Source organism: Capra hircus, chromosome 6 (assembly GCF_001704415.2).
Source record: "Capra hircus breed San Clemente chromosome 6, ASM170441v1, whole genome shotgun sequence".
NCBI lineage: Eukaryota > Metazoa > Chordata > Mammalia > Artiodactyla > Bovidae > Capra > Capra hircus.
In genome coordinates, this window is record NC_030813.1 from 58,996,576 (window position 1) to 59,024,031 (window position 27,456).

Below are 27,456 nucleotides of genomic sequence, written 5' to 3' on the forward strand. Positions count from 1 at the left end.
CCAGTTTCTCTTAAAGATTTTATCTGGTCTAATAATCAGATTGGCTACGTCCGCACGCACATGCACACACACCATTCCATTGTGCACAGACACACATACAACTGTATGTTACGTGTTAGGTTTCAAGACCCCTACTGTCTCCTTCAAGGTGAGACAGAATTGTAAGACCACTTTGAAAAATTACGGTGTTTCAGGTAACTTCCACGGGAGGCCAGATTTCCCAAATTCTCCTGCCGATCAACCAGTGGTAAAGGAAGGTTCCAAAACAAAAGTAATAGGAAATGCAGAGTGACTTTTGAAACAGTAATTGTGTTCATAAAATTTAAAAATTGAGTTGTAAATTAAGAATATAGGATGTGATTTTTAAAAATTTTGAAAGTCTGAAAGAAAATTTTATACTCTGAGAATACCAGCTTATAGGTTATCTTCCCCTGTTTGTAATTATTCTTAAAACTTACTGAAATAACTCAGATTTTTCACTTCATGGGCCATATATAACATTATTTGTGGTGTGATTTTTCTCTCTTGTTTTTACTGTGGTAAAATATACAAAACATAAATTTTCCATTTTAATAATTTTTAAGTGCACAGTTTGGTTGTGTGAAGTACGTTTACACTGTTGTACAACCATCGCCACATCTGTCTCCAGAACTTTTTCACCATCCTAAACTCTACCCATTAAACAGTGGCTCCCATTCCCCTCACCGCCCAGCCTGGCAACACTGTTCCGCTCTCAGTCTGTATGAATTTGACTATTCATGGCACCTTATGTAAGTGGAATTATAATATTTGTCCTTTTATGTTATTTCATGTTTTAAAATTCGGAAAATGACCATAAGAAATGATGGTAGGATTCATAAGAAAATTTTGTTTCAGTCTTTAAGGGAAATAATAGGTAAAAGCATCTTGTAATATCTTTAGAAGTCATTCAGATAATTGGAAATATAAAGAGTTAAAAAAAGAAAGTACAGATGAAAGTCACATTATAATTATTAATGTTTAACATGGCCGATGACATTTCTATCCTAACATTACAAGTCATCATTGCACTAAAGCATTTAAGTTTCTCTAATTTCATAAGGATGTGGCTTATCCGATACATACACAGAAATACACAGGTCCTCCAGTCCCCAAACATAACACACACTCTCCTTCATCTTTCTTTACTCTCTCCTTTTATAAACTCTAAATCTAGCTTGGTCTGGAGATACAGGACTGTTCATACTCTGGTGCCCTATTGGGCCTCCAACTCCCGTGAGTAAATGTAAAATGAATGTAAACAATGAATTGGAACTCCAGCAGCTTTGGGGTCTTCTGTGCTTAATATGGTTAAGCCTCAAACTAAAAGAACAACAGTAAAAAAGGAAAAACAGTAATTATCTTTAATAGCATCTATTATCCACTTGAGTATCATCTTCCCTGTCTGACAAATACACACAGACTATTGTTTAAACCAGGCATTGGAGAAACCGAGAAAGGAGATGGACCCAGTTGTTTTGAAACCCTAGGGAAATCCTGGATTGTTCCTGTTGTTTTAGCAAATGAGATTGAAACTTTTAAAGAAAGATAAAAGCCCCTAAGGGTAATGTCAAACCATAACCTAGCTTCTCACAAAGCCTCCTAGCTTCCTCTCCTGATTGCTGTTTAGAGAGAAAAGAAGGTGGAACAGTTGATCTGTGAGGTTGTTATGGTGAATGTGTTTTGTGATGAAAAAGACACTGATAATAATATTTGCTGTTAAGGGATTTTAATTGCCTCTTCTTAGATCACCTGTTTTTAGATCTTGTTTTTGAATTAGCAATGAGAAGTAAACAGATTATGCTCAGATATTTTACTCAATGAATTTCTGATTTCTGTTGTAGGTTCTGAAGATACCACTAATGAGGACTATCAAAGCATAGCCTTATATTTTGAAGGAGAAAAAAGACATTTTCAGGCTGGAAAATTCTTCTTGCTGTGTGGCCAGTATTCACGAGTGAGTATTTGTGAAGAACACACTTTGGACTCCACAGGAATGGTTAGGGGAAATGTGTTAAAATATAGTATGCTCCTAGACACCCAGCTTTGAAATCTGAAAGTCAACCTTGACATCTTCCACTCTCTCCCACACCCGGTCACCTCTTTGACAGCTGCCTTCGTAACCTCTCTCACAGCTCTCTCTCTTTTTTGTTCTTACCACCATCCACATAATCCAGACCCGGGTCACCTCACCTTAGCTTGTTTCCTGTTTTCCTCGTTTTTACCTTCTCTCTCTGTAAATCATTCTTCGTTTTGTTCCGCAAATGGTACTGACTTTGACTGCCAAAGGACCCCTAAAGCAGAGTTACGGTGTCTAAGCAAGGGACGTAAACAAGCGAAGCTGTGGAGTAAGGCTTGCATTCAGTGAGTGAAGGGCCGGGACTGCTGGATGGCACCTCGTATGAAGGAAGTGGCTGCTACTCACCCTCAAAAATGTGTTGCCATTCAGGAGTTTGGGCCCACTAGTTTCAGATCATAGGATTTTTCATAAACATAAGTCTGGGTCAGTGTTAAAATGTAGGCCCGGATATTTGTATAACATCTCTCTGACCAAAGAAACATGTCTGTGTGTGAACTTGGCCTTCAGGACACCAATTTGCTGTTCTGGCCCTTTAGTTCTTGAGTCTAAATTCCTTTGCTGGATTTTCCACGATTGATCAACCAGCGTGAACCTCACAGAGTGGCATCTCGCTTTTTCCAGTGAAGAGTCCTACGATCCCATTAGCCTTTCCCATCCTTGCTCTCCACTGGGCTTCTCTCTGCCCTCTTCCCCACCTACCACAGACCTGTTCATCTTCAAGTCCTTTTCCTCTGTGATACCCTCAAGAACGTCCTGTCTTCCTCATACCAGCCATAAAACCAACTGGCAATACTGTTCATTTGTCAGTTTAGTACTGACTTGCACACACTGCTGTATTTAAAAAATTTAAATAGATAACCAGCAAGGACATACTGTGTATAAATAAATCGGAAAGAAAATACTGCCCATTTGTCTCTGAAGCCTTTATAGCCATAATTGTCTTCATAGTTGTGGTGGTGTTTAGGAATTAGACAACTGTGGTTTAAAATAATTGGTTTTGGGGATTTCCCTGGTGATCCAGTGGTTAAGACTTCACCTTCCATTGCAGAGGGTGTGGGTTGGATCCCTGATCAGGAAGCTAAGATCCATGCCTTGTGGCCAAAACCCAAAACATTGGGAAAAAAAGAGAGAAACAGAAACAGTGTTGTAACAAATTCAGCTAAGACTTTAGAAGTGGTCCACATCAAAAAAAAAAAAACTTAAAAAAAAGATTGACTCTCTGTATTATCATCACATCACATAGATCCCCCAGGTGAGACTGTACATGATACAAAAAGACAAGCTGCAGAATCCCCTTAACTGGTATTTTCCTGAGCATCTAGCACAGCCTCATATTCAGAGCAGCAGATTGTCAGTAAATGATTTGTTGAACGAATCAAGGAAAATAATTGCATCTTCCTAGCTGAAGAGGGCACATTTTTCATTCTTATTTCATTCAAAATCAAAACTAGATTCTTCAGACTGGATCTTTCTACTTTTTAAACTACACTCAGCCTTTTAAGTATGTGTTACATGACCCAACATGGTGCAAGCTCCTGGCTGAGATGAAGATACTTTCGCAAACTGCGATTACTATGTGTGTGTGAAAGCTTTGTGTTTCCTATTGTGAAAGCAGTCTGAAATTTTTTTAATTATTATACAATTCTCCTTTCAGGCACTTAAACACTTCCTGAAATGTCCAAGCTCAGAAGATAATGCAGCAATAGAAATGGCCATTGAAACTGTACGTAAACTCTGTAATGAAATTTTCAAGAATGCTAACTTTTTAAAGAACACTAGATTTCAAGTCAAAATGCAAATATTAGTTCCATTTGTTACTTTTTAGTTTGAGCAGTTAAGGAGGTTAATTAAATTCTCTCCATCTCCATCTCTTCATGCACAAAATAAATAACTTACCCTGACTATTTATTAAAGTTAATTTGTTAAATATGGGGAAAAAATAAAAACTTTTTGAAATTTCCAAACATTTACAAAAATAGGCCTAACAGTATAACAAATTCCCAGGTACCCATCATCTCATTTCAACAGCTAACACATGGCCCATCATATTTTATTCCTACCCCCACCCTCTTTCCCTGTATTATTTTAAAGCAAATCACAAATATCACAAAAATCACAAATACCATTTCATTTGTGAATAGAAAAATTATCTCTGAAAGATAAAAACATTTGGATTTTCTTTTAGATGTAATTTGCATCCAGTAAAATGCCAAAATCTTAAATATACAATTCAGTTAGTTTTTTCAGATATGTACACCTGTGTAACCCCCACCTGGCTCAAGCTCCCCAGAAGGCCCACTCGTGCTGCCTCCCAATCCATGCTCCCCAACAAGAGAGAAAAGAAATGTTAGTCAATCAGTTGTGTCCGACTCTTTGCGACCCCATGGAGCCCGCCAGGCTCCTCTGTCCACGGGATTCTCCAGGCAAGAACACTGGAGTGGGTTGCCATTCCCTTCTCCATGGGATCTTCCAGACCCAGGGATCGAACCCGAGTCTCCCACATTGCAGGCAGATTCTTTACCATCTGAGCCACCAGGGACGTCCTTGCCGCCCAACAAGGGTAACCACAATTCAGACTTCCGTTGTTATAGTTTTACATGTTTATGAATTTCATGTAAATAAAGTCATACACACAATCTTTTTTTTTTTTTTTTTGGCTGCTCTGTGTCTTCAGACTGCGTGGGCCTTTTGCTAGTTGTCGTGAGTGGGAGCTGCTCAGTAGTTGCGGCGCGCGGGCTTCCAATTGCAGTGGCTTCCTTTGTCGTACAGCACGGTCTCTAGGGCAGGCAGGCTTCAGCGGTTGCGGTTCCTGGGCTCTAGAAGAGCACGGGCTCAATAGTTGTGGCGCACGGGCTTAGTTGCTCCACTGCAGATGGGATCTTTCCAGACTGGAGATCAAACCCGTGTCTCCTGCACTTGCAGGCAGATTCTGTACTACAGAGCCCATATGTTTCCTTTCGTATCCAGTTTCTTTCAGTCAATAGTAAGTCTGCAAAGGCAGCTGTGTTATCACGTGTCAGTAGTTCATTCCTACTCATTGCTGTGTAGTGTTCCACCATGTGACTATCACAGTTTCTTTACCCACTGTTCTATTAATGGACATTTAGGTTGTCTCAGTTTGGGCATGTTATGAATTAAGTTGCCATAATGCTGTTCATATCCTTGTGTGGACATAAGCACTCAGTTTTATTGGGTATGTATCCAGGAGTAGAATTATTAGCTTACAGAATACATATATATATCTTCAGCAATAGTTGTGTAGTTCAGTCGCCCTGTTGTGGCTGACTCTTTGTGACCCCGTGGACTGTAGCACGCGAGGCTTCCCTGTCCTTTACTATCTCCTGGAGTTTGCTCAAACTTATGTCCATTGAGTCAGTGATGCCATCCAACCATCTCATCCTCTGTTTCCCCCTTCTCCTGCCCTCAGTCCTTTCCAGAATCAGGGTCTTCTCTAGTAAGACAGCTCTTCACATCAGGTGGCCAGAGTATTGGAGCTTCAGCATCAGTCCTTCCAATGAATACTCAGGGCTGGTTTTCTTTAGGATGGACTGGTTGGATCTCCTTGCTATCCAAGGGACTTAACAAGAGTCTTTTCTAATACCACAGTTCAAATTCTTTGGCACTCATCCTTCTTTATAGTCCCACTCTCACAGCTGTACATGACTAATGGAAAAACCAGAGCTTTGACTATACAGACCTTTGTCGCCAAAGTGATAGCTCTGCTTTTTAATACACTGTCTAGGTTTGTCATAGCCTTTCTTCCAAGGAGCAAGTGTCTTTTAATTTCATGGCGGCAGTCAGCAATAGTAGGTACTGCCAAACACTTTTTTCACACTAGGTGTACCAGTTTCACTCTACCAACGATGTAAAAGAATGTAGTTGCTCCTCATCTTCACCAGCACTGATCTGTTTTGTTGCTACTATGCTGATAGATAGGTAGAGGTATCTCATGATGGTCTTAATTTCACTTTTCTAAAGAATAACCATATTGAGCATTTTTTTCAAGTTTGTTGACTATTTGAATGTCCTATCTTAAAAAGTTCTATTCAGATCTTTTTTTCTAATTGTTAATGGTATCATCTCATTCTTACTGGTTTGTACAGTTGTATTATATATTCTGGATACTAGTCTTTTCATCAGATAGAAGCATTGTTGTAACGCGTATTGATATATTATCCCTCTTAAGGGCAGAATAATGTCTCACTGAATGCTGTATACCTTGTCTTTATTCACCAGTGGTTACACATTGGGTTGCTTCCTCTTGGGGTCTATTATGAACAATGCTGCTGTGACCATTTGTGTACAAGGTTTTATGTGGACACATGTTTTCATTTCTCTTGGGAATATACCTAATAGTAGAATTGCTAGGCCATACGTTAAGTCTACATTTAACATTTTGAGGAACTGCCAGCTGTTTCCCAAAGCAGCTACACCATTTTACATCCCAGCACCAATGTATTAAAGTTCAAATTTCTCCAACAATAATCTCTTGATATTTTCAAACATGTAGCTAGAGTTCAAATTTCCCCAATGTTGCATGAGTGCCTGTCAGTTGGTTATTTCACATCATATCCAAACAAGGTCCTTGCATTGCAGTTAGTTTACATGGGCCTTAAATCTCTTCTATCAAAAGATTGTTCTTCCCCCGTCTCCCTTTCTCCCTCCTTCTGGCTCCTTTTCTCTTTTCTTCCTCCTCTTCTTTCTTCCCCCTTCTTCTCCCTTCTGCTTTTTTCCCCCCTCCCCTCTCTCTTTACCCCCTTGTCACTTGTTTGTTAAGAAAATGGGTTATTTGTGCTGAGGAATTCCTGACATTTAGATTTAGCTGATTGCATCCTTGTGGTGTAATTTGTTTCTCTACCTCCTGCACCTCCAACTAACTAGGTATTTAATCTAGGTATTTTATTAGATATAGATTTGATTTTTTTTTTTTGAAACACTGCTTCATAGATGATGCCATGGACTTCTTTTAAAAAACAAACTTATTTATGTATTTGGGTGCACCAGGTTTTAGTTGCAGCACACAGGATCTTTTTTAGTTGTGGCACACAAACTCTTTGTTGTGGCGTGTGGGATCTAGTTCTCTGACCAGGAATCCAGCCTGGGCCCCCTGTATTGAGAGCCTGGAGTTAAGACTCCAGGGAAGTCCCAATGCCATGTACTTGTTATATCATCACGTTAGCAGGCCCAAGTCGTAGTTCAGGCTGCCGTAACAAAATACCACAGACCAAGTGGCTTAAACAACAGACATTTATCTCTCACTCAGTCCTGGAGGCTGAGAACCCTAAGATCAAGGGACCTGCTTATTTGATTCCTGCTGAGGGCTCTTTTCTTCCTCCTCTAAGACTCCTAAAAGAATCTTAGATATCCCTGGAAATGATCCAACCTAATCTCCATTTACTGACAAGGAAACCAAGGTCCCAGAAGATGATAAAACCAACCTAAAGACAGAGGAATTGAGCTAAGACCAAAACCCAAGTCTTCTTCCCAACCAGACTGCCTGATCACAGTCCTAGGTCGGTGCTCTGTGCTACAGCCCAACTGGCCACTTTCCCCCGAGTAGTTGAGGGCTCCCATCCCTTTGTTCCTGTGCTCTTGCTGTTACCCACACCTGGGACACTCTCCTCCCTGCAACCTTGCCTCCTACCCAACAGGCAGGACCCACTTTACATGCCTCCTGAACTGTTCTCTGGATGTAAATTAAGCCTCCTTGGAATCCTGTGAATACTTTGAACCTCACTGCTACAGTTAACCCTCTTCAAATTAATAGTCCCTCTAAGCGAAAGGCCCATCTGTTTGTGGTGTTTAGCACATTGTGGACACTCAATTAATATTCACTGGAATGAACACATATTGGCCCCAGTTCTGAAAGTACTGTGTAGGTGATGTTAGTTTCCTTCCCATCCCTCTTCTCCTTTCCACCTTGAGAACCCTCCCCTGAAGAAAGAATCACCTTTACTCATGACGTGCATTTTCCCACAACCTGTGTGTTTGTATCTGCTGATTCTCAACCAGAAGGCACAGCCCTTAATCCTTTGAGAACATCTTTAAAATGTTCATAGTTCGCCCACCCACACCCTCGACCCCTCAGGGTTCTGAAATACCTTCTAGGTGTCTGTGTTGGTGGAGGGGAGCTGTCATGGACCCCAGGTTAGGAGTCATTACCAGCGTGGACCCACAATACAGATGGGAAAGATGAGACTGTACGGCATCCGTTAGCTTTGTTGGGGGCCTGCTTCCCTCTTTGCAGTCCCTTTTCGCCTTCACCAATCATAGCCTTCTCGGAAGGGTCGCCACTGATCTCTTTCTTGCTAAATACCGACGTCTCTTCTCAGCCTGCACCCTACTCCATGCTATGGTAGCATTTTATACTCTTACACCGTATCTTTCTTGAACTTTTCTACTCCCTTGGCACACTGCTTCGCTTGGCTCTCCAGTTACCCCTCAGATGGACCTTCTCAGCCGCCTTCTCTGGCTCCCCCGCCCTTCAGTGGGAGCATCCGCAGCACTATGGCGCCATGCTTCTTTTAATTTTGATTCTGAGTGGCTACATCTCTTCTCTCCTGGCTCCCCTTTCCATTTATCCTAGTGTTTCGGATGTGCTCAACTCTCTGAAATTCAAGCTTAACTAGGCATCACATTTTTTTGCTGCTGTTTGCTCTCTCTGGCAACACTGTCTGGCACTTGCTTACTTGTGTATGAACATATTTAATCCTTACAACAATTCTGTGAGTTAGGTATTATATGTATCTCCTTTGAGGTCCTGAGAGTGACCTGCTCTGGATCTCACAGGTGACCTTTTGACCTCAGGCAGACTGACTCCAAAGCCCTTTGCTTTAACCATTTCTTTGTACAGGTTTCTTCACCCAAAGCCATGCCCGAAAGCCTTGAAGTTGATGAGCTCTGCCTTTCCATCCTTCCTTATAGCCGTGGGCAGAGCAGAGACGGCACACTGGTCAAAGCTTAGCTTTCTTGCAGTGAGGACCACGGGCAGTGGAGCGTGTGGAAATTCGGCAGCCCTAGAGCCTGTGCCCCCACCCCCCACCACAGGTTCACGAAGGTTCACCAAGACCCCTTCTGTGCTCACAGTTTCCCTCTGCTGCACAGAGAGCTTCTGAACGTCTTGCACTTCCCCTGAGCTGTGGTGAGCTAGGCCTCTTTTTGCTCTGTCCCTAATGAGTTTCCTTCCTTTTCCAGTCGCTTTTCTCACCACATCACTGCTGTGACAGGAGGGCAGGACTCCCTGCTCCTTGGTTGAGCTCCAGTTGGGCTCTTGGCTCACCTCTTTTTTTTATAGATGCAAGACTCTTACGCCTCCAGATCTTGTCAATAATTATTCCTACTAACTAAAACTAATATATTTCTATTCTCCAATTTGGTAGATAATTTTCTTGATCATCACTACCCAACCTAGCAGTGATTTAACTCTGAGCTTTATGGAGCAGACTCCGAAATCTGGATCTCCAGGCCAGGTCCTCTCCAGAACTCCGCCCCACACTTCCAGCTGCCTGCCCACTTCTGGGATCCCTTGGCCATACTTTGATTTCTACTGTAGATTACGAGTAACCACGAGCGAGCATGTGTCTTTAGGGAGCTGCTGGAGGTGAGCGTTTAGGGGTGCGTTGTTGTGAATGGCCCAGTTCCTGTGCTCAAGATGGCATCCTTTCCATGTCATAATCACTCATCCTGAGAAAGTGTTTATTGAAACATCCAAGGAGTACATTCTGTGTGTAAAAATAATACTACAGTATTTTGATACAGCAACTTAGAAAAGCTAGAGCTTCTAAGGATGGATTTTTATTCATGGAGACTTTACAAATGAATGACAGGCTTCCCAGGTGGTGCTAGTGGTAAAGAACCTGCCTGTTAATGTAGGTAGACATGAGACGCGGGTTCAATCCCTGGGTTGGGAAGATCCCTGGAAGGAGGGCATGGCAGCCCACTCCAGTATTCTTGCCTGGAGAATCCCCTGGACAGAGAAGCCTGGCAGGCTGCAGTCCGTGGGGTCGCAAAGAATTGGACACGACTGAAGCGACTTAGCATGCACCCACCAATGAATGACAACAGAGACCCTGAGCTTACATCATGGTTCAGGCACTTGACTATAGGTGTTTTTTACACTTTTAAAATTCTGCCTCCTCAGCAGACGACTTTTTGTCCTTCCTCTCCATTCCCTTCCTAGGTTTAAGATGCTGAACTTACTGTTTCTTTCTTTTCCTAAACAGGTTGGTCAGGCCAAAGATGAACTGCTGACCAGTCAACTGATAGACCATCTTATGGGAGAGAGTGATGGCATGCCCAAGGTACTCAAGTGTTTTCTCCACTGGGATTCTTAAGTATCCTAGTTGTGCTTTTACTTTTATCTGCCCTGTTTTGGAGCCTGGAAGACTACAGCCATGGGGTCGTAAAAGAGTCAGACACAGCTGAAGCTACTGAGCACACGTGCATCCACTGTTTTTATCTATTAACGCTTTTGCATCATAGATGCACGAACTTTTCTCTCTGCATGCAGCCTGAGATCATCTAGACAGATCCTGCGTGTTAGATATTGTGTGCATTCACTCTTGGAAATTGGCATCACTCCCTGTGATGCCACACCCTCCTGGGTAACAGTTCTCACCACCCACCATTTTTCTCAAACATGGTAGAGTTTTATTTATTCTTAGAACTTTGAAAAATGACTATTAAAATCATGAGTTAGCACTAATCCTCCAAAATCAGTGTACTTGGTTCATATTTCAAAAATTATGGAAATTAATAAAAATCCTATTTACTATAAAAGTAACTCACCAAAAATAAAGTGGATATCATTAAGAATATGTTTTCAAAATAGGTGACTTTCTTGGATTTTGTGCAGAAGTTGATCTTCTCTCAGTCCTGATAAGGACAGACTCCTTCGAGAATGCCGCCCCAAAGCCTTTTTTTTCCCTTTTGCTTTGGTGTTTAAGGGAATCAGTCTGTTTGTGAGGAACTTGAGTACAGTTGACCCCTGAACAATATGGGTATGGACTGTGTATCCACTTACATAGATTATTTTCAACAGTTAATACTGTGGTACTGCATGATCCCAAGTCGGTTAAGTCCCGGATATGGAGGAACTACAGATACAGAAGGCTGACTGTAAGCTACACGCTGATTTTTCAGCTCTGTGGATGTCAGCACCCTAACCCCATCATTGTTCAGGGGTCAACTGTAACTGATTTGGATACAAGGTGCTGAAAGTTGTACCTGGAGAGGATTGGCCATCCTGATCCCCGAGTCCATTTCCTATGTTTTATAGATATAAAGACACTGAGACCCAGGGAGGCCCAGGGAACCTGCCAAAGGGCACAGGTTAAATTTGCCAAATCCCTCACCTTATATCCACTTCTTCTAATAATCAGAAAACCAGCATCAAGTATGTGAAATTGTTTAGAGTTAAAATAGGAGTGGAAAATGGGCTCAAAAAATGTTTATAGGTGTAAAAATTTTTGAAATTTTGTGACGTTGGTACATTGTCTCAGCATACCTTTCCATCTGAAGCACACGAGAGAACTCTATGGACCAGGGTTAGGAGCACAGACTCTGACGCTGGTTCAGATCCTGGCTTGGAAGAGGTGCTTTGTTTCAGTACATAATCACACCTTCCTCCCAGGGAGGGTATGAAGATTTAATAGAGCTGTTATTTCTCAAGTACTTAGAATACTGCCTGGCACATATTAAACTCTGAATAAATACATAATAAATAATTATTTGTTGACTCTTTAAAAACAAAAAGAAAAGGTTGTTTTTAAAAAAAATGGCCTCTTAACACAAGCTAAATTATTTTGGGGTTTTTTTTTTTTTTTTTTTTTGGCCACACTGTGCGGCATGCAGAATTTCAGTTCCCAACCAGGGATGGAACCCATGCGCCGCCCCCGCCCACAGTGGAAGTATGGAGTCTTAACTACTGGACCGCCAGGAAAGGCCCTCTTTATTGGGTTTTTAAAAAACAATTTTAACACTCAGCCACTGGAAAGTGAAGGGCTTCCCTGGTAGCTCAGTCAGTAAAGAATCTGCCTGCAGAGCAGGAGACCCAGGTTCAATCCCTGGGTCAGGAAAATCCCCTGGAGAAGAGAATGGCAATCCACTCCCGTATTCTTGCCTGGAAAATCCCATGGACAAAGGAGTCTGGTGGGCTGCAGTCCATGGGGTCGCAGAGTCAGGCCCAACTGAGTGACTGACACTTTTACTTAACTAGAAAGTAAATGTGATCCTAAATGAAAATGCAAGATTTTAGGTATTTTCCCGCATAGCTAATGCAGAATGTGATGTTTCTCTAATGGCTTGTATGTCAGGATGCCAAGTACCTGTTCCGCTTGTACATGGCCCTGAAGCAGTATCGGGAAGCCGCCCGGACCGCCGTCATCATCGCCAGGGAAGAGCAATCTGCAGGTGGGTCCCCCAAAGCCATGGTTTACTCCCCAGACAAGTAGTAGAAGCATGCTCCAGAAAACATGGAATTAAGTAAATCATTCTTTATTAATAACTTAATAAGACAATTTGACAAAATCCACCTGTTAAATGGTGGTCCACAGAAAGTCCTCAGATTTCATCCTTTGCAGTAATGTCATTTACCACCTCTTTTCAAGGAAACTATCGGAATGCACATGACGTTCTCTTCAGCATGTATGCAGAACTTAAATCTCAGAAGATCAAGATTCCCTCTGAGATGGCCACCAACCTCATGATTCTGCACAGTTACATACTAGTGAGGGTGAGGCCTTTGGGTGACGTGGGACATAAGCTGGGCACCCCTCCACTGGGTTGGAGCCATCTCCCAGATCTCTATATTGTTAACTGAAGACGCAAGATACAGGATAACTATATAATATGCTGCCTTTTGTGTACAAAAAGGCAGAGAAAAATAAATACATATATTCATCCCAAGTAAAATTAGAAATACATTTTTTTTAAAAATTAGGAAAAGTAGTTTCCTAAAGGGATCGAGGCAGAGGCGCAGCATAGCACTAAACCCAGTCAAGGGAGAAGAGGGAGAACAGGTCCCTCCATATAGAATATCTTTTTATATTGTCTTGCTTTTGAAGCAGATAAATGTGTTACTTTGTCCAAAAAAAGATTTACTAAAAACATTTTTGTTTAACCAGTTTCCTAGTTTATTAATTGTAGGGTAATGAATTTTATACAGTTCCACTGTGCTTTAATACTATTTAGTTTTCATCTGAATATAAAATAATACCGAGAAAATTTAGAGAATATAGAAAATATAATGAAAAATAATTTGCCCCCTTTAAATCCATCATCAGATATAAGCTGTTAACACTGTTGTACACTATATCCTCCATGCTTCTAAAATACTTGTGTGCACCATTTTGGGGGCGCCTCCCAAGTGGCTCAGTGGTAAAGAACCCACCTGCCAATGCAGGAGACATGGTTTCGATCCTAGGGTCAGGAACGTACCCTGGAGAAGGAAGTGGCAACCCACTCCAGTATTCTTGCCTGGAAAATCCCATGGACAGAGGAGCCTGGCAGGCTACGGTCCATAGGGTCGCAAAAGAGTTGGACATAACTAAAAAGCAGCCTTTTTTTTTTTTTTATTAAGAATATATTTATGTCTAGTTGTCTGTTTTTAATGAGTGATTTTTAGTAAAAACAGAATATGCAAACCTGAAATACTTCTATGTACAGTTTATGTAACGTATGTGTATGTATATATACATTTTATATGCACACATATCTTTGTAAAAATACAGGTAGGCTCCAACTTACGTACTTGTCCAAATTTTGATTTATGTCAAAGTACATCTTCCCATTTTAATGCTAAGTTGGTTTTCAGGCCAGTCCACAAGAGTGTGTTCAGTTTGGAAGCTTCCTATGTTACAGCAGTCATGTTATGAATGACTTAGATACTAATTATGACTTATAACAGCACTGCCTAATAGAACTTCTGCAGTGATAGATGTGTCCTATATCCACTAGCCTGGCTATGGAGCACCTGAATTACACGTAATGCAGCTGATAAACTAAATTTTGAATTGTTATAATCTTAGTTTGTACTGTAGCTGCATGCGACTAGTGGCTGCCAGTTTAGGTCCCACACGTCTTCTGTGCTGTGCTTCAGTCACGTCCAACTCTTTGCAACCCCATGGACCATAGCCCGCCAGGCTCCTCTGCCATGGAATTCTCCAGGCAAGAATACTGAGGTGCGTTGCCATTCTCTTCTCCAGGGGATCTTCCCAACCCAGGGATCGAACTCCAGTCTCCAGCATTACAGGTGGATTCTTTACCTAGTGTCTGAGCCACCAGGGAAACCCCCACAGGTCTACAGTTCCTATTGTAAGGGAAATCTGAGAATTCCAATGTGCAGCCACCAGGAGTACTTTTCCTCTTGAGCCACAGGAGGGCTCTTGTACAGAAAGGACTAGAAATGGGGAAGGAGGGCTTTCTAAGCTTAGACATGAGTGGCAGCACCAATGTACTGAGGCACAGAATCCAGCAAAATGGAGCCTTTGGGCATGGAGGGGGAGACAGAAACAAGTTGGTGGAAGATGGGAACAAAAATTACAGGTTCCTGTTAGAAGCCCTCCAGAACAGGGCTTTCTCCCACCAAAAGCCACAGGGATGGCTCTTGAGTCTTCTTTTCCTCTGGCTCTAAGAGTGAGCCCATCACTTCCCCCGGACCAGACGTCCTCCCCACCACTGAAGAGCACCCATGTAACTTTTCCCCTCCTCTATACTCCTTTATCCCAACACCAGATATATTCAAGATTTTTAACTGCATCTGGCATTCAAAAGGGAAACTATTAGACCTTATCAAGTAAGCACTGATATAAAAGTGTCACAGGCCTCTTTGACACAAAGGGTTGGAGAAAGCCATCCATGTTTCAGGGGAAATGGGAGACTTGGCGTTGGTGGCTGCTTCCTCCCACAGCTGGGACAGGAACTCCGGCTGAAGGACAGCCTGGGACCTCTGCACATGGATGGCTGATCTGGGCAGTCTGAGGCCCAGGGAGTCAGTGGAAGGCGGCTTCAGGTTCAGTTAATATTTATTAATTATGTTGCAATGCTCAGTTAATTACACCATCATCCATCTGCTCAGACCTGATGGATGTTACAGCTGGGAGTTACTCTGTACTCACCCTTCGCCTTCTCACCAAATAGCACCACTTCCGACTCCCTGTCTGTCTGCTTCTCTCCATCCCCACTCCCCACCCTCTCAGGGCCGCCTCCTCTCACCTGGACAACAGCAGCAACATAGTGGTCTGGCCCTGCCAACTCCCCAGCCTCGTGTCATCCTAAGAGGACCACCTCCTTGCATCACACACCCCACTCATGCTTACCTAACCTCAGGCTCTCCAGCCATCGTTGCCCCTTTGCCTCTCACAGGTAGCACCCTCTTCTCGAAACAGCCCATCCCTTCTCCTCCTGCCTCACTAACTCAGATTTCAGGTCTCACAGCAAGTTGGTAAAGTTGTTACTGTTACTCAAGCTCCCCAACAAAGGCCAGTAAAAGATGTTGAGTGATCTAGAGCAAAGTAAAAAGCAGAGTGTAGAGCAGGGTGAGGCTGGCAAGGCCGTGAGGCCAGGCAGCAGCTGCCAGAAGGGGAAATAAGGAGAAACCTCAAGTGAGTGACATGAGAGTAAGACTGCAAGAATCTCCTGACCGCCCTGTTCAGGATCACAACTGAGTTGTTTATTTGGGAGAATAAAAGGTGAATTAGTGGGTTTTTTAAAAATTTTTAATTGGAGTATACTGAGTTAGTGTTAAAAGTCTCTTAAGAGTCTAATGTGTCACTTATTTCAGATTCACGTGAAAAATGGAGATCATATGAAAGGAGCACGTTTGCTCATCCGGGTGGCCAACAACATCAGCAAATTTCCATCACGTGAGTCCTGAGAGGAGCCAGTTGTCCCCATTTCTGCCTGAGTGTAGCATGGTTAAGATCTAGCCTCGCTAACTCTGCCAGCCTCTCTTCTCTACACATAGTGAGTCATTTCATCCTCACAGCCACCCCATGAAGAGATGTAACCGGCATTCCCAAGACACCCCCAGGTTTGATCATTCACGAGGAGGACTCATATAACTCAGCACAGAGTAGTGCTAAGGTTCAGATTTATTATGAGGAAAGGATACGAAGCAAAACCAGGAAAGGGAAAAGGTGAGGGGCAGGGCCTGGGGGTCAGGTGCCAGCACCCAAGCGCCCCCTGTGCTGTCACACTGGACACACTCAGAGCCTCCAGGCAACACGTAGCGTGTCTACCAGGGTGTACGTGACTCAGTGCCCAGGGCTGAGCATGGGGGGCTGGCCACATAGGTACCCCCTGATGAGCAGGTACCCAGCCTTGGCTCCCAGAAAGCAGATGCTCAGTATAAACGCCATTGTTTGTACCAAGGGCAGGCACAGGGAACCATTCATTCCCTGCCCTGGAAATGGTGGGAACTCTCCCAAAATCCAAGCTCCAGGTTCAAGCAGGTCTTTTTCAGGCTACCAGGCTCCAGTTTGCACACGTGTCCTATTTTCTCTACTTTATAGATAAGCAAACTTGGGTTAAAGAAGTGAGGTGGTACGTGCCCACGATCATACAGTCAGCAAACAAGTCTTACTCTGTGTTCTCAACCACTGTAGGTCCCTGCCTCTGAAAGAGGTCCCAGTATTCTAAGACATGTTGTCATAACATTTTTCAGTGATTAGATTTTGTCACATTCTATGACAGGATCAATTTTTTCTATAAAGCGTCAGATATCGAAGGCTTGGGGCTTTGTGGGCCAGTCTCTGCCATTTTGGCCTGAACCATACGTAAATGAGACAGCTGTGTTCCAACAGAACTTCATTCTTTTGCATACTAAAATCTGAACTTCCTATAACTTTCACGTCACAAATTACTATTCTTTTGATTTTTTTCCAACCATTTAAAAATGTAAAAGCCCATGGACCATACAAAAACAGAGGGCCAGATTTAGCTCACAGGTCACAATTCACCCCGTTCTTTAAATGAGTTCATTTTTGTTACATGAAAAAGACTAAATAACTGTATGTGGCTGGCAAAGGGTGTGCTAGACAGGCACTCTCCTGATTGCTGGTGGGAACAAACATTGTCTGTCCAGAAAGCAGTTTGACAGTTTGCACTGAGTGGGCGCAAGTTTCTGTGTGTTTTTTTTAAGTTATGCTATTTGACCCAATAAATTGACTTCTAGGTATCTGTCCTGAAGAAACAAGTGCACTCAGGTTAGTGCATAAAACTGTTAATCTCCCCACTCATTCATCAGCTGTCCTGTCAAATGCAGAACTTTCATCTTCGAGGCAGGAAAGGAAACATGCCAAAGGTTACCTCAAGGGAGTGTGGGGCCCCGTGTTATCAGCAAAACACAGTATCACCGGAGGAAAGACACCCGATTCCACCGCTGTGCCCTGTCCTCCTCAAACAGTCCATCACAGGTTCTTTGCCAGGAAAGGCAGATTGAGAGAGGCGATCCTGGCATCATGCCAGTGCTCCTCCATTTGCTTTGCAGACATCGTACCCATCCTGACGTCCACTGTGATCGAGTGTCACAGGGCCGGCCTGAAGAACTCGGCCTTCAGTTTTGCAGCCATGCTGATGAGGCCCGAGTACCGCAACAAGATAGACGCCAAATACAAAAAGAAGATCGAGGCGATGGTCAGGTATGTGGGGACAACCATTCCTACTGTCTGATCACAAGTATATTTTTCAGAACACAGCTACTAATGTGTGGACTGAATAAGAACACAGATTGGGGATAACAATTAGGATTGTACTCAGCTATCAGGAGCAGGAAACCCAGCGACGACCTGAATAAGTCAGGATTTGTTTGACTCATACACAAGGTGTTGCAGTCCCAGGCTGGTACCTCTGTCCTGCTTATCACCAAGGACAAAAAAAGTTCCCGCCTCACAGCTGCACAGCTGTGGTTGTCTGACATCACGTACCCTGTTCAAGGCAGCAAGAAAGAAGTAGGGAAATCCAAAGACGAGAAGGTTTTTGCCTTGTTAGTTAGGAAAGACATTGTGTTTACCTCTTACTGGCTAGTCCTCTGCTGCGTGGCTCCTTCTAGCTGCGATGCATATTTCTGAATAAAAACAAAGCTCTGCTGGCCAGGATGGCTGTTAGGTAGACAGCAAACACTGTCAGCCACGAAAGGACAAAGAGTGAATGCTTCTCAGTGTAAACAACTTGGTAATTACACAGCCTATTGCCAAGAGAGTTTATTTCCAAAGCCTGTGTAGCTCCAAAGGCACACAAGTCACAGCCCCGCTTCAGAAAGCAGTACAGTGATCAGACTCTCTACAGGGAAACTCAGGGAACGTAGCACTCATCTTTACAAAAGAAGGTAGTTGCAATCACGTGGTAATTCTGGGGCCGCAGTGATGACATCTGGGGCGCCTGTTAGTCCCATTTTGGCCAGGGAACTCGGGTGTACTTGCCTGCTGACCCAGAACCCCCATGTCAGCCAAGCGTGACGGCTGCGCCCGTAGCGGCAAAGGGAAACCAGGTACCGCTGACTGCTAGCTGGGCTCACGGCACACAACTCTCACCTGGATGGGGCTACATGGACCGCTCCCGATAAGCCTAAGGCGCGTCAGGCCAAATCATCAGGACCGAGCATGCCTGCCAGCGTGGGAAATGAAGCGGGGAGAAAATGCTAAGGCATAGACCCCCAGGTTCATGCCACACCAGCCTGGTGCCAGTTTGGGGAGGCACTGGATCTCGCCCCACACGAGTGCTCTATAGCCGTGAGGTCTGCTGTGGTAGCCACTGGACATAGGGCTATTTACGTTGAAAAGTGAATAAAATGTAAAAGTTTCTCACACTACCCACATTCCACGCACTCAGAGCTCTGTGTGGCTCCTAGCTACCATATTGGTGTGCACACAATTCGAACATAGCCGCCAGCAGGGAAAGTTGTGTTGCACAGCCCTAGACAGCTTTTACCACTTCAGAACACAAAGTGAAGTAGCGGGCTCACTGCTCCAGTGATCTGGGAGACAGGGTACAGCCAGACCCAGGCATGCTTTCTGCACATACTGTGCTGTGGCCTCTACCCACCCCCACCAGAGGCGGCCCGTGGAATGCAACGGTCTGAGCCACGCTCATTCCTCTTGCTCCTCCTCGGGCTGGCGCATGGGCCCATAGTCTCTAGCTTGTATCTCTAGTCTCAGGACCTGATTATGAAGAAACAGGTGCGTTCATGTGACTCTTCCTCACAGGAGACCTGATACATCCGAGACAGAAGAGGCTACAACCCCATGTCCCTTCTGCGAATTTCTCCTCCCAGAGTGTGAACTCCTCTGTCCTGGGTGTAAAAATAACATCCCATATTGCATTGCAACAGTAAGTTTCTTTATCATTTCCCTTTCTTTACATATATATAATCTATAACCCGCTTGAATACTTGATGTGTTAACACATTCTTTGCTTCCGAAATAATCTTACCTCTCAAATTTCCTGCAACATTTAGCATATAATTGCATGATCAACAAAGCTGAAAGTTGTATTCAAGGCATATAATAACCTGAGTAAGTATGAGGCCCTGCAGAGGAGGAGAGCCCAGAGTTGGAGATCAGATGGTCCTGGGCTTAGATCCTCTTTCTGCCACATACTGGCTGTATAACCTGGTGCGCTTTGCCTTTTACCTCACTAGGTCCCTCCATCATAATCTCTCGTCTATTGAGATGAACTGCAGGTTGACCAGAGAATGAATATGAAGTCTTAATTCAATACCTGGCATGCTGTAGCACTTAAGTGGTGGTTTTTATTATAAACTTTAATATTAAGACCTATTATTCAGTTCAGTTCAGTCGCTCAGTCATGTCCAACTCTTTGTGACTGCATGAACTGCAGCACGCCAGGCCTCCCTGTCCATCACCAACTCCCGGAGTCCACCCAAACCCATGTCCATTGAGTCAGCGATGCCATCCAGCCATCTCATCCTCTGTCGTCGCCTTCTCCTCCTGCCCCCAATCCCTGCCAGCATCAGGGTCTTTTCAAATGAGTCAGCTCTTCTCATTAGGTGGCCAAAGTATTGGAGTTTCAGCTTCAAAATCAGTCCTACCAATGAACACCCAGGACTGATCTCCTTTAGGATTGACTGGTTGGATCTCCTTGCAGTCCAAGGGACTCTCAAGAGTCTTCTCCAACACCACAGTTCAAAAGCATCAATTCTTGGGCACTCAGCTTTCTTTATAGTCCAATTCTCACATCCATACATGACCACTGGAAAAACTATAGCCCTGACTAGATGGACCTTTGTTGACAAAGTAATGTCTCTGCTTTTCAATATGCTGTCTAGGTTGGTCATAACTTTCCTTCCTAGGAGTAAGCGTTTTTTAATTTCATGGCTGCAGTCAACATCTGCAGTGATTTTGGAGCCCAGAAAAATAAAGCCAGCCACTGTTTCCACTGTTGTCCTCATCTATTTAAAACTAAGACCTATTATTAGAAAATATTAAAATGTTTGTTCATCACTAGACTAATATAAGCTTTATTTTAAATGAAAACAAATTTAGGTAATGTCACAATTCTGAAGATTATTCTTTTATACACAAATTTGATAAAATCTGGCTTTAGGTCCTTTTGATGTCATCTCTTCTTAATCAATTACCCACCTATTATTATATCATGATTTAGAGGTTTGGCTTTTAACTGTAACCATGTATTGTAACTGAGTAACAGGGGAAATTTGAACAAAGATGAGGTTTACTCTTCAATGTACTGTTTCCAGGGTCGACATATGTTGAAGGATGATTGGACGGTGTGTCCACATTGTGACTTCCCAGCTCTGTACTCAGAATTCAAGGTGTAAGTTGTATCGTTTCACTTAGTCATACAGACTTATTATCAAAAAATAGACCTTTTATTCAGCCAGTTTCTACTGAGGTCTCTTTATTTGTTCATTTCCTAAAAATCTCTAAAGACTCAAATTGTCTTCTTGGGAGAATCTTCTATGACTTCTGAGAACATTTTCCTTAAAGGGACTACTGCATAAGACTGAATGTTCCTAATTCTTAAGTTGCATGATGAACATGTACTAAGACATAGAAAGGAACAGTTGTTTTTCTTGTCACAATAATGCAAAGGTAAAGGAATATTATATATTTAATCTACTCTGCCTTTCCCTCCCAAATTTCCCTCCCAAACAGCATGTTAAGCACGGAAAGCACATGTCCTATGTGTTCGGAAAGATTAAACTTGGATCAACTGAAAAAAACCTCTGACTGTACCCAGTACCTGCGGACAGAAGTGGAGCAATGAGCGGCATGTGCAAGTAAGTACCAGGTCATCCACTCACCTCAGGGCACGGGATCCACAGGGCAGACACAGCTTTACAGTGTGTTCTGCCGTTGGTTCCTTTTTGTGCATCATGGAACCTGTCAGATTTGAACAACAAACTAAAATACAGGTTGTACAATCTCCATGGTGACAAAGGTTATTTGACCGAACAGCATCATGGATTCCAACCGGAGTGTATTTTATCAAGTCACATGGGTTTCTTTTTAACCAGTTCATTAAAACTATAGCTAGCTGTTAAAATGGAGATTGTTTTAGTTTGTAACTCAGGAGAGTAATTGTAAAAGTTTTTGTTTCCAGAGACCTGAAAAATTCCCATTTTTCCTTCCAAGTTTCATTTTTGTTGCATAGAAGCAGCACATAACCCTTCCACTCTCCACTGGGAAGAACCTATTCATGTGGCCACACACACTGCAGGGGAGGCGGGGAAATGCAGTCTCTAGCTAGGAAGCCAAAAGCCCCTGCCAAAAGCTCTTCTCGGTTTTCACAAAACCTGTTCTTGCATTCCTTTACTCCCTCAGTAAACTGCAGCTCCATCCAACCAGCTGATCAGGATGGAAACCTGGAAACCCCCCGTCACCCAGTCCATGGTCAGGTCCTTTCAGTCTACCTCTAGTGTAGCTGGCTCCCTTCCGCAGGTGGGGCTTTTGATTGCAAGTGAAAACAGAGAGAGGCCCCAGCCTCTTCCTCTACTTATCGCAGCCCCACTGGCCTTTCGCTGTTCCTTGGACTCCAAACTGCTTCCTCTACAGCACCTGCAGTCTCTCATATTTCTGCCAGCAGCATAAAGAGTTCTAGTTTCCCCTCATCCTCACCAACACCTGTTATTGTCTGCCTTCTTGATTACAGGCATCCTAGTAGGTGTGAAGTGGTATCTCACTGTGGTTTGATTTGCATTTCCCTAATGATACTAATGTTGAGCATCTTCTCATGGGCTTGTTGGCCACTTGTATATCTTCTTTAGAGAACTGTTCAAATCATTTGCCCATTTTTTAACTGGGTATTTCATCTTTTCATTGAGTTATAAGAATCCTTAATATATTCTAGGTACGTCCTTTATCAGATACGTGATTTGTAGATATCTTCTAGATAGTATCCTTTAATGTACTCAAGTTTTTATTTTGATGAAGTCCAATTTATCTGTTTTTTTTTTCCTTTGGTTGCTTGGTGTTATGTCTAAGAAGCCATTGCTTAATCCTGGATCGCAAAGGTTTTACAGTTACATTTCCTTCTAAGAGTTTTATAGTTATTGCTCTTGTATTTATGTCTTCAGTCTATTTTTGTATATGATGTGTGGTAGGGACCCCAATTCCTTCTTCTGCACGTGGATGACCAGATATGTCAGCACCATTTGTTGAAAAGGCTGTTCCTTTCCTGTTATTACCAGATGATTGTCTTATTATATAAGTTCTTTATTTGTTATGTTCTAGATGTCTTATTTTGCAGATATTTTCTCCCACTGTGGCTTCCCAATTCTTTTTCTTAATTTATGTATTATCTGAGTTGATTTACAATGTTGTATTAGTTTCAGGTGTACAGCAAAGTGAATCAGTTATATTTAGTGGTCTTCTGATGAGCAGAAGATTTTGATGAACTATATCTTAGCAATCTATCTTATTGTTATGACTTTCTGTGTCTAAGAAAATATTTCCCTACTTGGAAGTCAGGTGCATATTCGCCTATGTTAGGTCTGTGATCCATCCTGAAGTTATTTTTGTTTACAGTGTGAGGTAGGGATTGAGATTTCTTTCCGCCTCAAGTAGATATCTACTCTTCCAACAGCATTTGTTGAAAAGTCTTTCCTCATTGAACTGCTTGCATGCCTTTATTGAAAATCAGTTGGGTTTTGAGTATGTATGTCCCATATTTTTATACTACACTGTCTTGATTACTGTGACTTTATAATATATCTTAAAGCCAGATATTGTGTCTCCTACAACTTTGTCATCTTTTCCAAGATTGTTTTGACTACTCCTACTTTTCTTTCCATTTCTCTATAAAATTTTAGAATCAGCTTGTCAGATTCTGTTTTAAAAGCTTGCTCAAATTATGATTGGGATCCATTTATTTTTCTGTTGCTACATATTATCACATATTTAGCATCCTAATATGTATTTAATATCTCAACTTTTTGAGGTATAATTAATCATCTTGTGTTAGTATTAGGCATACAACATAATGATTTTGTGTTTATATTAGGAAATGATTACCACAGTAATTAACACCCATCACTACACACAGTTAACAGGTTTTTTTTGAGAACTTTTAATATCTACTCTCTTAGCAACTTCCAGATATATAGTATTGTTAACTTATAATCACCATGCTGTACACTACATACCTGGGGTTTATTTGTAACCAGAATTTTATACCTTTCAGCCACGTTCATTCGGCCTACCCACCACCCTGGGCCTCTGGCAACCAATAAACTGTTCTGCATCTGTGAGTTCAGTGGGGTTTTTTTAACTACACATATAAGTAAGATGGGGGTTTCCTGGTAGCTCAGACAGTAAAGAGTCTGCCTGCAATGCAGGAGACCCAGGTTCAATCCCTGAGTTGGGAAGATCCCCTGGAGAAAGAAATGGCAACCCACTCCAGTATTCTTGCCTGGAAAATCCCTTGGACAGAGGAGCCTGGTGGACTACCGTCCATGGAGTCCCAAAGAGACACGACTGAGCAACTTCACTTTCACTTTTCATAAGTAGATAGTACAGGTACCTGTCTCTTATTTCATTTAGCATTATGCCCTCAAGGTCCATCCGTGTTGTTGCAAACAGCAGTATTGCCTTCTTTTGTATATGTATATACACAAGATATACACCACATATATTTTGTTGAGGGCTTTTGCAACTATGTTCAGAGACACTGGCCTGTAATTTTCTTTTTTGTAGTTTCCTTGTCTGGTTTTGGTATCAAATGAGTTTGGAAAAGTTTGAGAAGGTAATTCTTTAAATACTTGGTAGAATTCACCAGTGAAGCCATCTAGTCCTAGATTTTTTAAATTACTGATTCAATCTCCTTTACAGTAATTGGCCTATTTTTTTAATTTCCTCATGATTCAGTCTTATAAGGTTGTGTGTTTCTAGGAATTTATCCATTTCTTCTAAGTTGTGCATTTTGCTGGCCTTATAGTGTTTCATATAAGTCTCTTACAATCTTTTGTATTTCCATGTTGTTGAATGTCATATCCCTTCCTTCATTTCTGAGTCCCCTTTTTCTCTTGGTGAGTCTAGCTAAAGGTTTATTATCTTTTGAGAAACAAAAAACAGCTATTAGTTTCATTGAACTTTTCTATTGTCTTTTTAGTCTCCATTTCATTTATTTCTGCTCTGAAATTTCCTTCCACTAACTTTGGGCTTAGCTTGTTCATTTTCTAGGTCCTTAAGGTGGAAAGTTAGGCTATTTGAGATCATTCTTTTTACTTAATGTAGGTATTTATTGTTGTTTCTTTTCAGAAGCGTTTTTGTTTTTGTTGTGTTTGGTTTGCTGTAGAGTTGTCCCTCAGTATTCGTGGGGGATTGGTTCTAGGACCCCTAGTGGATACCAACATCCACGGATGCTCAAGCCCCTTATTTACAATGGTGTAGTATTTGCATAAAACCTATGCACATCTTCCCATACACTTTAAATCACCTCTGCTGCTGCTAAGTCACTTCAGTTGTGTCCAACTCTGTGCAACCCCCATAGATGACAGCCCACCAGGCTCCTCCGTCCCTGGGATTCTCCAGGCAAGAACACTGGAGTGGGTTGCCATTTCCTTCTCTAATGCATGAAAGTGAAAAGTGAAAGTGAAGTCGCTCAGTCATAGATTACTTATATAACTGAATACAATGTAAATGCTATATAAAAAGCTGTCAGCATGTGGCAAATTCACATTTTGCCTTTTGGAACTTTTTGGTACTTCTCCTGAATTTTTTTGATCCATGATTGGTTGGATCTGTGAATACAGAACCCATAGATATGGAGGGTCAACGATATTGCCATTTTCAAGATATTTTTTTCTTCTTGATTTCTTCTGTGACCTCAGTGGTTGCTAAGTGGTATGTTTTAATTTCTACATATTTGTAAATTTTCCAGTTTTCTTGAAGTTGATTTCTAGTTTTGTATTTCTGTGGTCAGAAAAGATGTTTGATGTGATTTCAGTCTTCTAAATTTAAGACTTGTTTTGTGGCCTGACATGTGATCTGTCCACTTATGCTTGTTTAGTCTATCTGGTGAAACACATCATTTAAGACCAATGTTTACTTACTAATTTTCTGTCAAAGGAAGATTTATTCACTGATGAAAGTGGGGGAGTGAAGTCCCCTACCATTATGATATTGCTCCTTCTCCCTTGAGATATGTTAATATTTGCTTTATATTTACAAATGTTATATCCTCTTGTAGACTGATCCCTTTATCAGTATATAATGGCCTTCTTTGTCCTTTATTACAGTCTTTGTTTTCAAGTCTACTGTGTCTAACTATAGCTATTCCAGGTTTCTTTTGATTTCCCTATCTTTTTCCATTCCAGTCTGTGTGTCCTTAGAGCGGAGTCTAGTAGGCTGCCTACAGATGGATCTTGGTTTTAATCTATTCTCTTTTGATCAGAGAATTTATAGTTAAATAGTTACTGATAGATACGGACTTAACTGCCATTTTGTTTTCTGGCTGTTATTCCTTTGTTCTTGCTCCTTTCTCTCCTTTTGTGATTTGACAGTTTTCTGTAGTTGTATGCTTAGATTCCTTTGTCTACTATAGGTTTTGCTTTGTGGATATCATGCTGCTGCTGCTAAGTCGCTTCAGTCGTGTCTGACTCTGTGCGACCCCATAGACGGCAGCCCACCAGGCTCCCCCATCCCTGGGACTCTCCAGGCAAGAACCCTGGAGTGGATACCATAAGACTGACATAAAATGCAATAGTCTATTTGAAGCTGATAACAACTTAAGTTCAAATGCATTTTTACTCTCCTTATCCACACTGTTTCTGACCTCACAGTTTACATCTTTGACTCTTGAGAGTCCCTTGGACTGCAAGGAGATCCAACCAGTCCATCCTAAAGGAGATCAGTCCTGGGTGTTCACTGGAAGGACTGATGTTGAAGCTGAAACTCCAATACTTTGGCCACCTGATGCTGGGAAAGATTGAGGGCAGGAGGAGAAGGAGACAACAGAGGATGAGATGGTTGGATGGCATCACTGCCTCAATGGACATGGGTCTGAGTGAACTCCGGGAGTTGGTAATGGACAGGGAGGCCTGGCATGCTGCGGTTCATAGGGTCGCAAAGAGTCAGACACGACCGAGCAACTGAACCTTATGTATCATTAACAAATTACTGTAGTTAGAAAGCCTTTGCATTATGAGAAGGATATCTATAGAATAGTTTATATACCTAGTTTATTCACTTTATGGTATAATAAAACATTATTAGTTATTTTTACTCTTGTTTAACTTTCACACTAGTTATAAGTACCTTTCATTAGTCTGAATTTGTATTTACTTTTACCATTGAGATTTACAATTTCATATATCTCCCTATTATTAAGTAGTGCCCTTGCATTTCAGCTTAAAGAAGTCCCTTTAACATTTCTGTAAGGCCAGTCTAGTGGTGATGAACATCTAGCTTTTCCTTGTCTGGAAAATTCTTTCTCTCTCCTTTAGTTCTGAAGGGTGGCTTTGCCAGAAAAACTGTTCTTGACAGGCAGTTTTATTCTTTCAGCACTTTACAGGCTAGCAGAGAATGGCCTGATGTTGTCAAAGCTTCTCCTGAAAAATCTGCTGACATTCTTAAGGGGAGGAGGAGGAGGTTCCCTTGTACATAACAAGTTATCTTTTGCTGCTTTTAAGATTCTTTCCTTGTCTTTAACTTCTGGCAGTTTAACTGTAATGTGTCTTGGGATGGGTCTCTTTGGGTTGAGTCGCTGAGCACTAACTTTGCATTTCCTCACTGTTCTCAGTAAGGTGGCTGTTGTCAACATCATCCTTATTTTATAACGAGGTTCAACAACCTGCCCATACAGTTTTAGTCAACTGAAAGGCCAAGACTGAAACTCAGTACTAATTACAGACTGAAAATTTCTCACCTACATGTAGTGAT

General features: G+C 42.2%; 1 protein-coding gene across 3 annotated transcripts in view; it reads left to right on the forward strand.

Annotated features, from left to right (window-relative positions):
- WDR19 (WD repeat domain 19) overlaps window positions 1-27,456 on the forward strand; it is a 91,104-nt gene that overhangs the window by 57,181 nt on the left and 6,467 nt on the right. For 2 of the 3 annotated variants that reach the window (XM_018049377.1, XM_018049376.1), the window contains exons 27-36: window positions 1,863-1,975; window positions 3,753-3,821; window positions 10,321-10,398; window positions 12,412-12,508; window positions 12,706-12,830; window positions 15,879-15,960; window positions 17,586-17,736; window positions 19,300-19,423; window positions 20,814-20,890; window positions 21,232-21,356. In XM_018049377.1, coding sequence (XP_017904866.1) covers window positions 1,863-1,975; window positions 3,753-3,821; window positions 10,321-10,398; window positions 12,412-12,508; window positions 12,706-12,830; window positions 15,879-15,960; window positions 17,586-17,736; window positions 19,300-19,423; window positions 20,814-20,890; window positions 21,232-21,343 — 1,028 coding nt within the window. In that variant the 3' untranslated portion in view covers window positions 21,344-21,356. Of the gene's footprint in view, window positions 1-1,862; window positions 1,976-3,752; window positions 3,822-10,320; window positions 10,399-12,411; window positions 12,509-12,705; window positions 12,831-15,878; window positions 15,961-17,585; window positions 17,737-19,299; window positions 19,424-20,813; window positions 20,891-21,231; window positions 21,357-26,357; window positions 26,400-27,456 lie in introns of those variants that run through there. The other variant, XM_018049378.1, reaches the window with a different exon arrangement.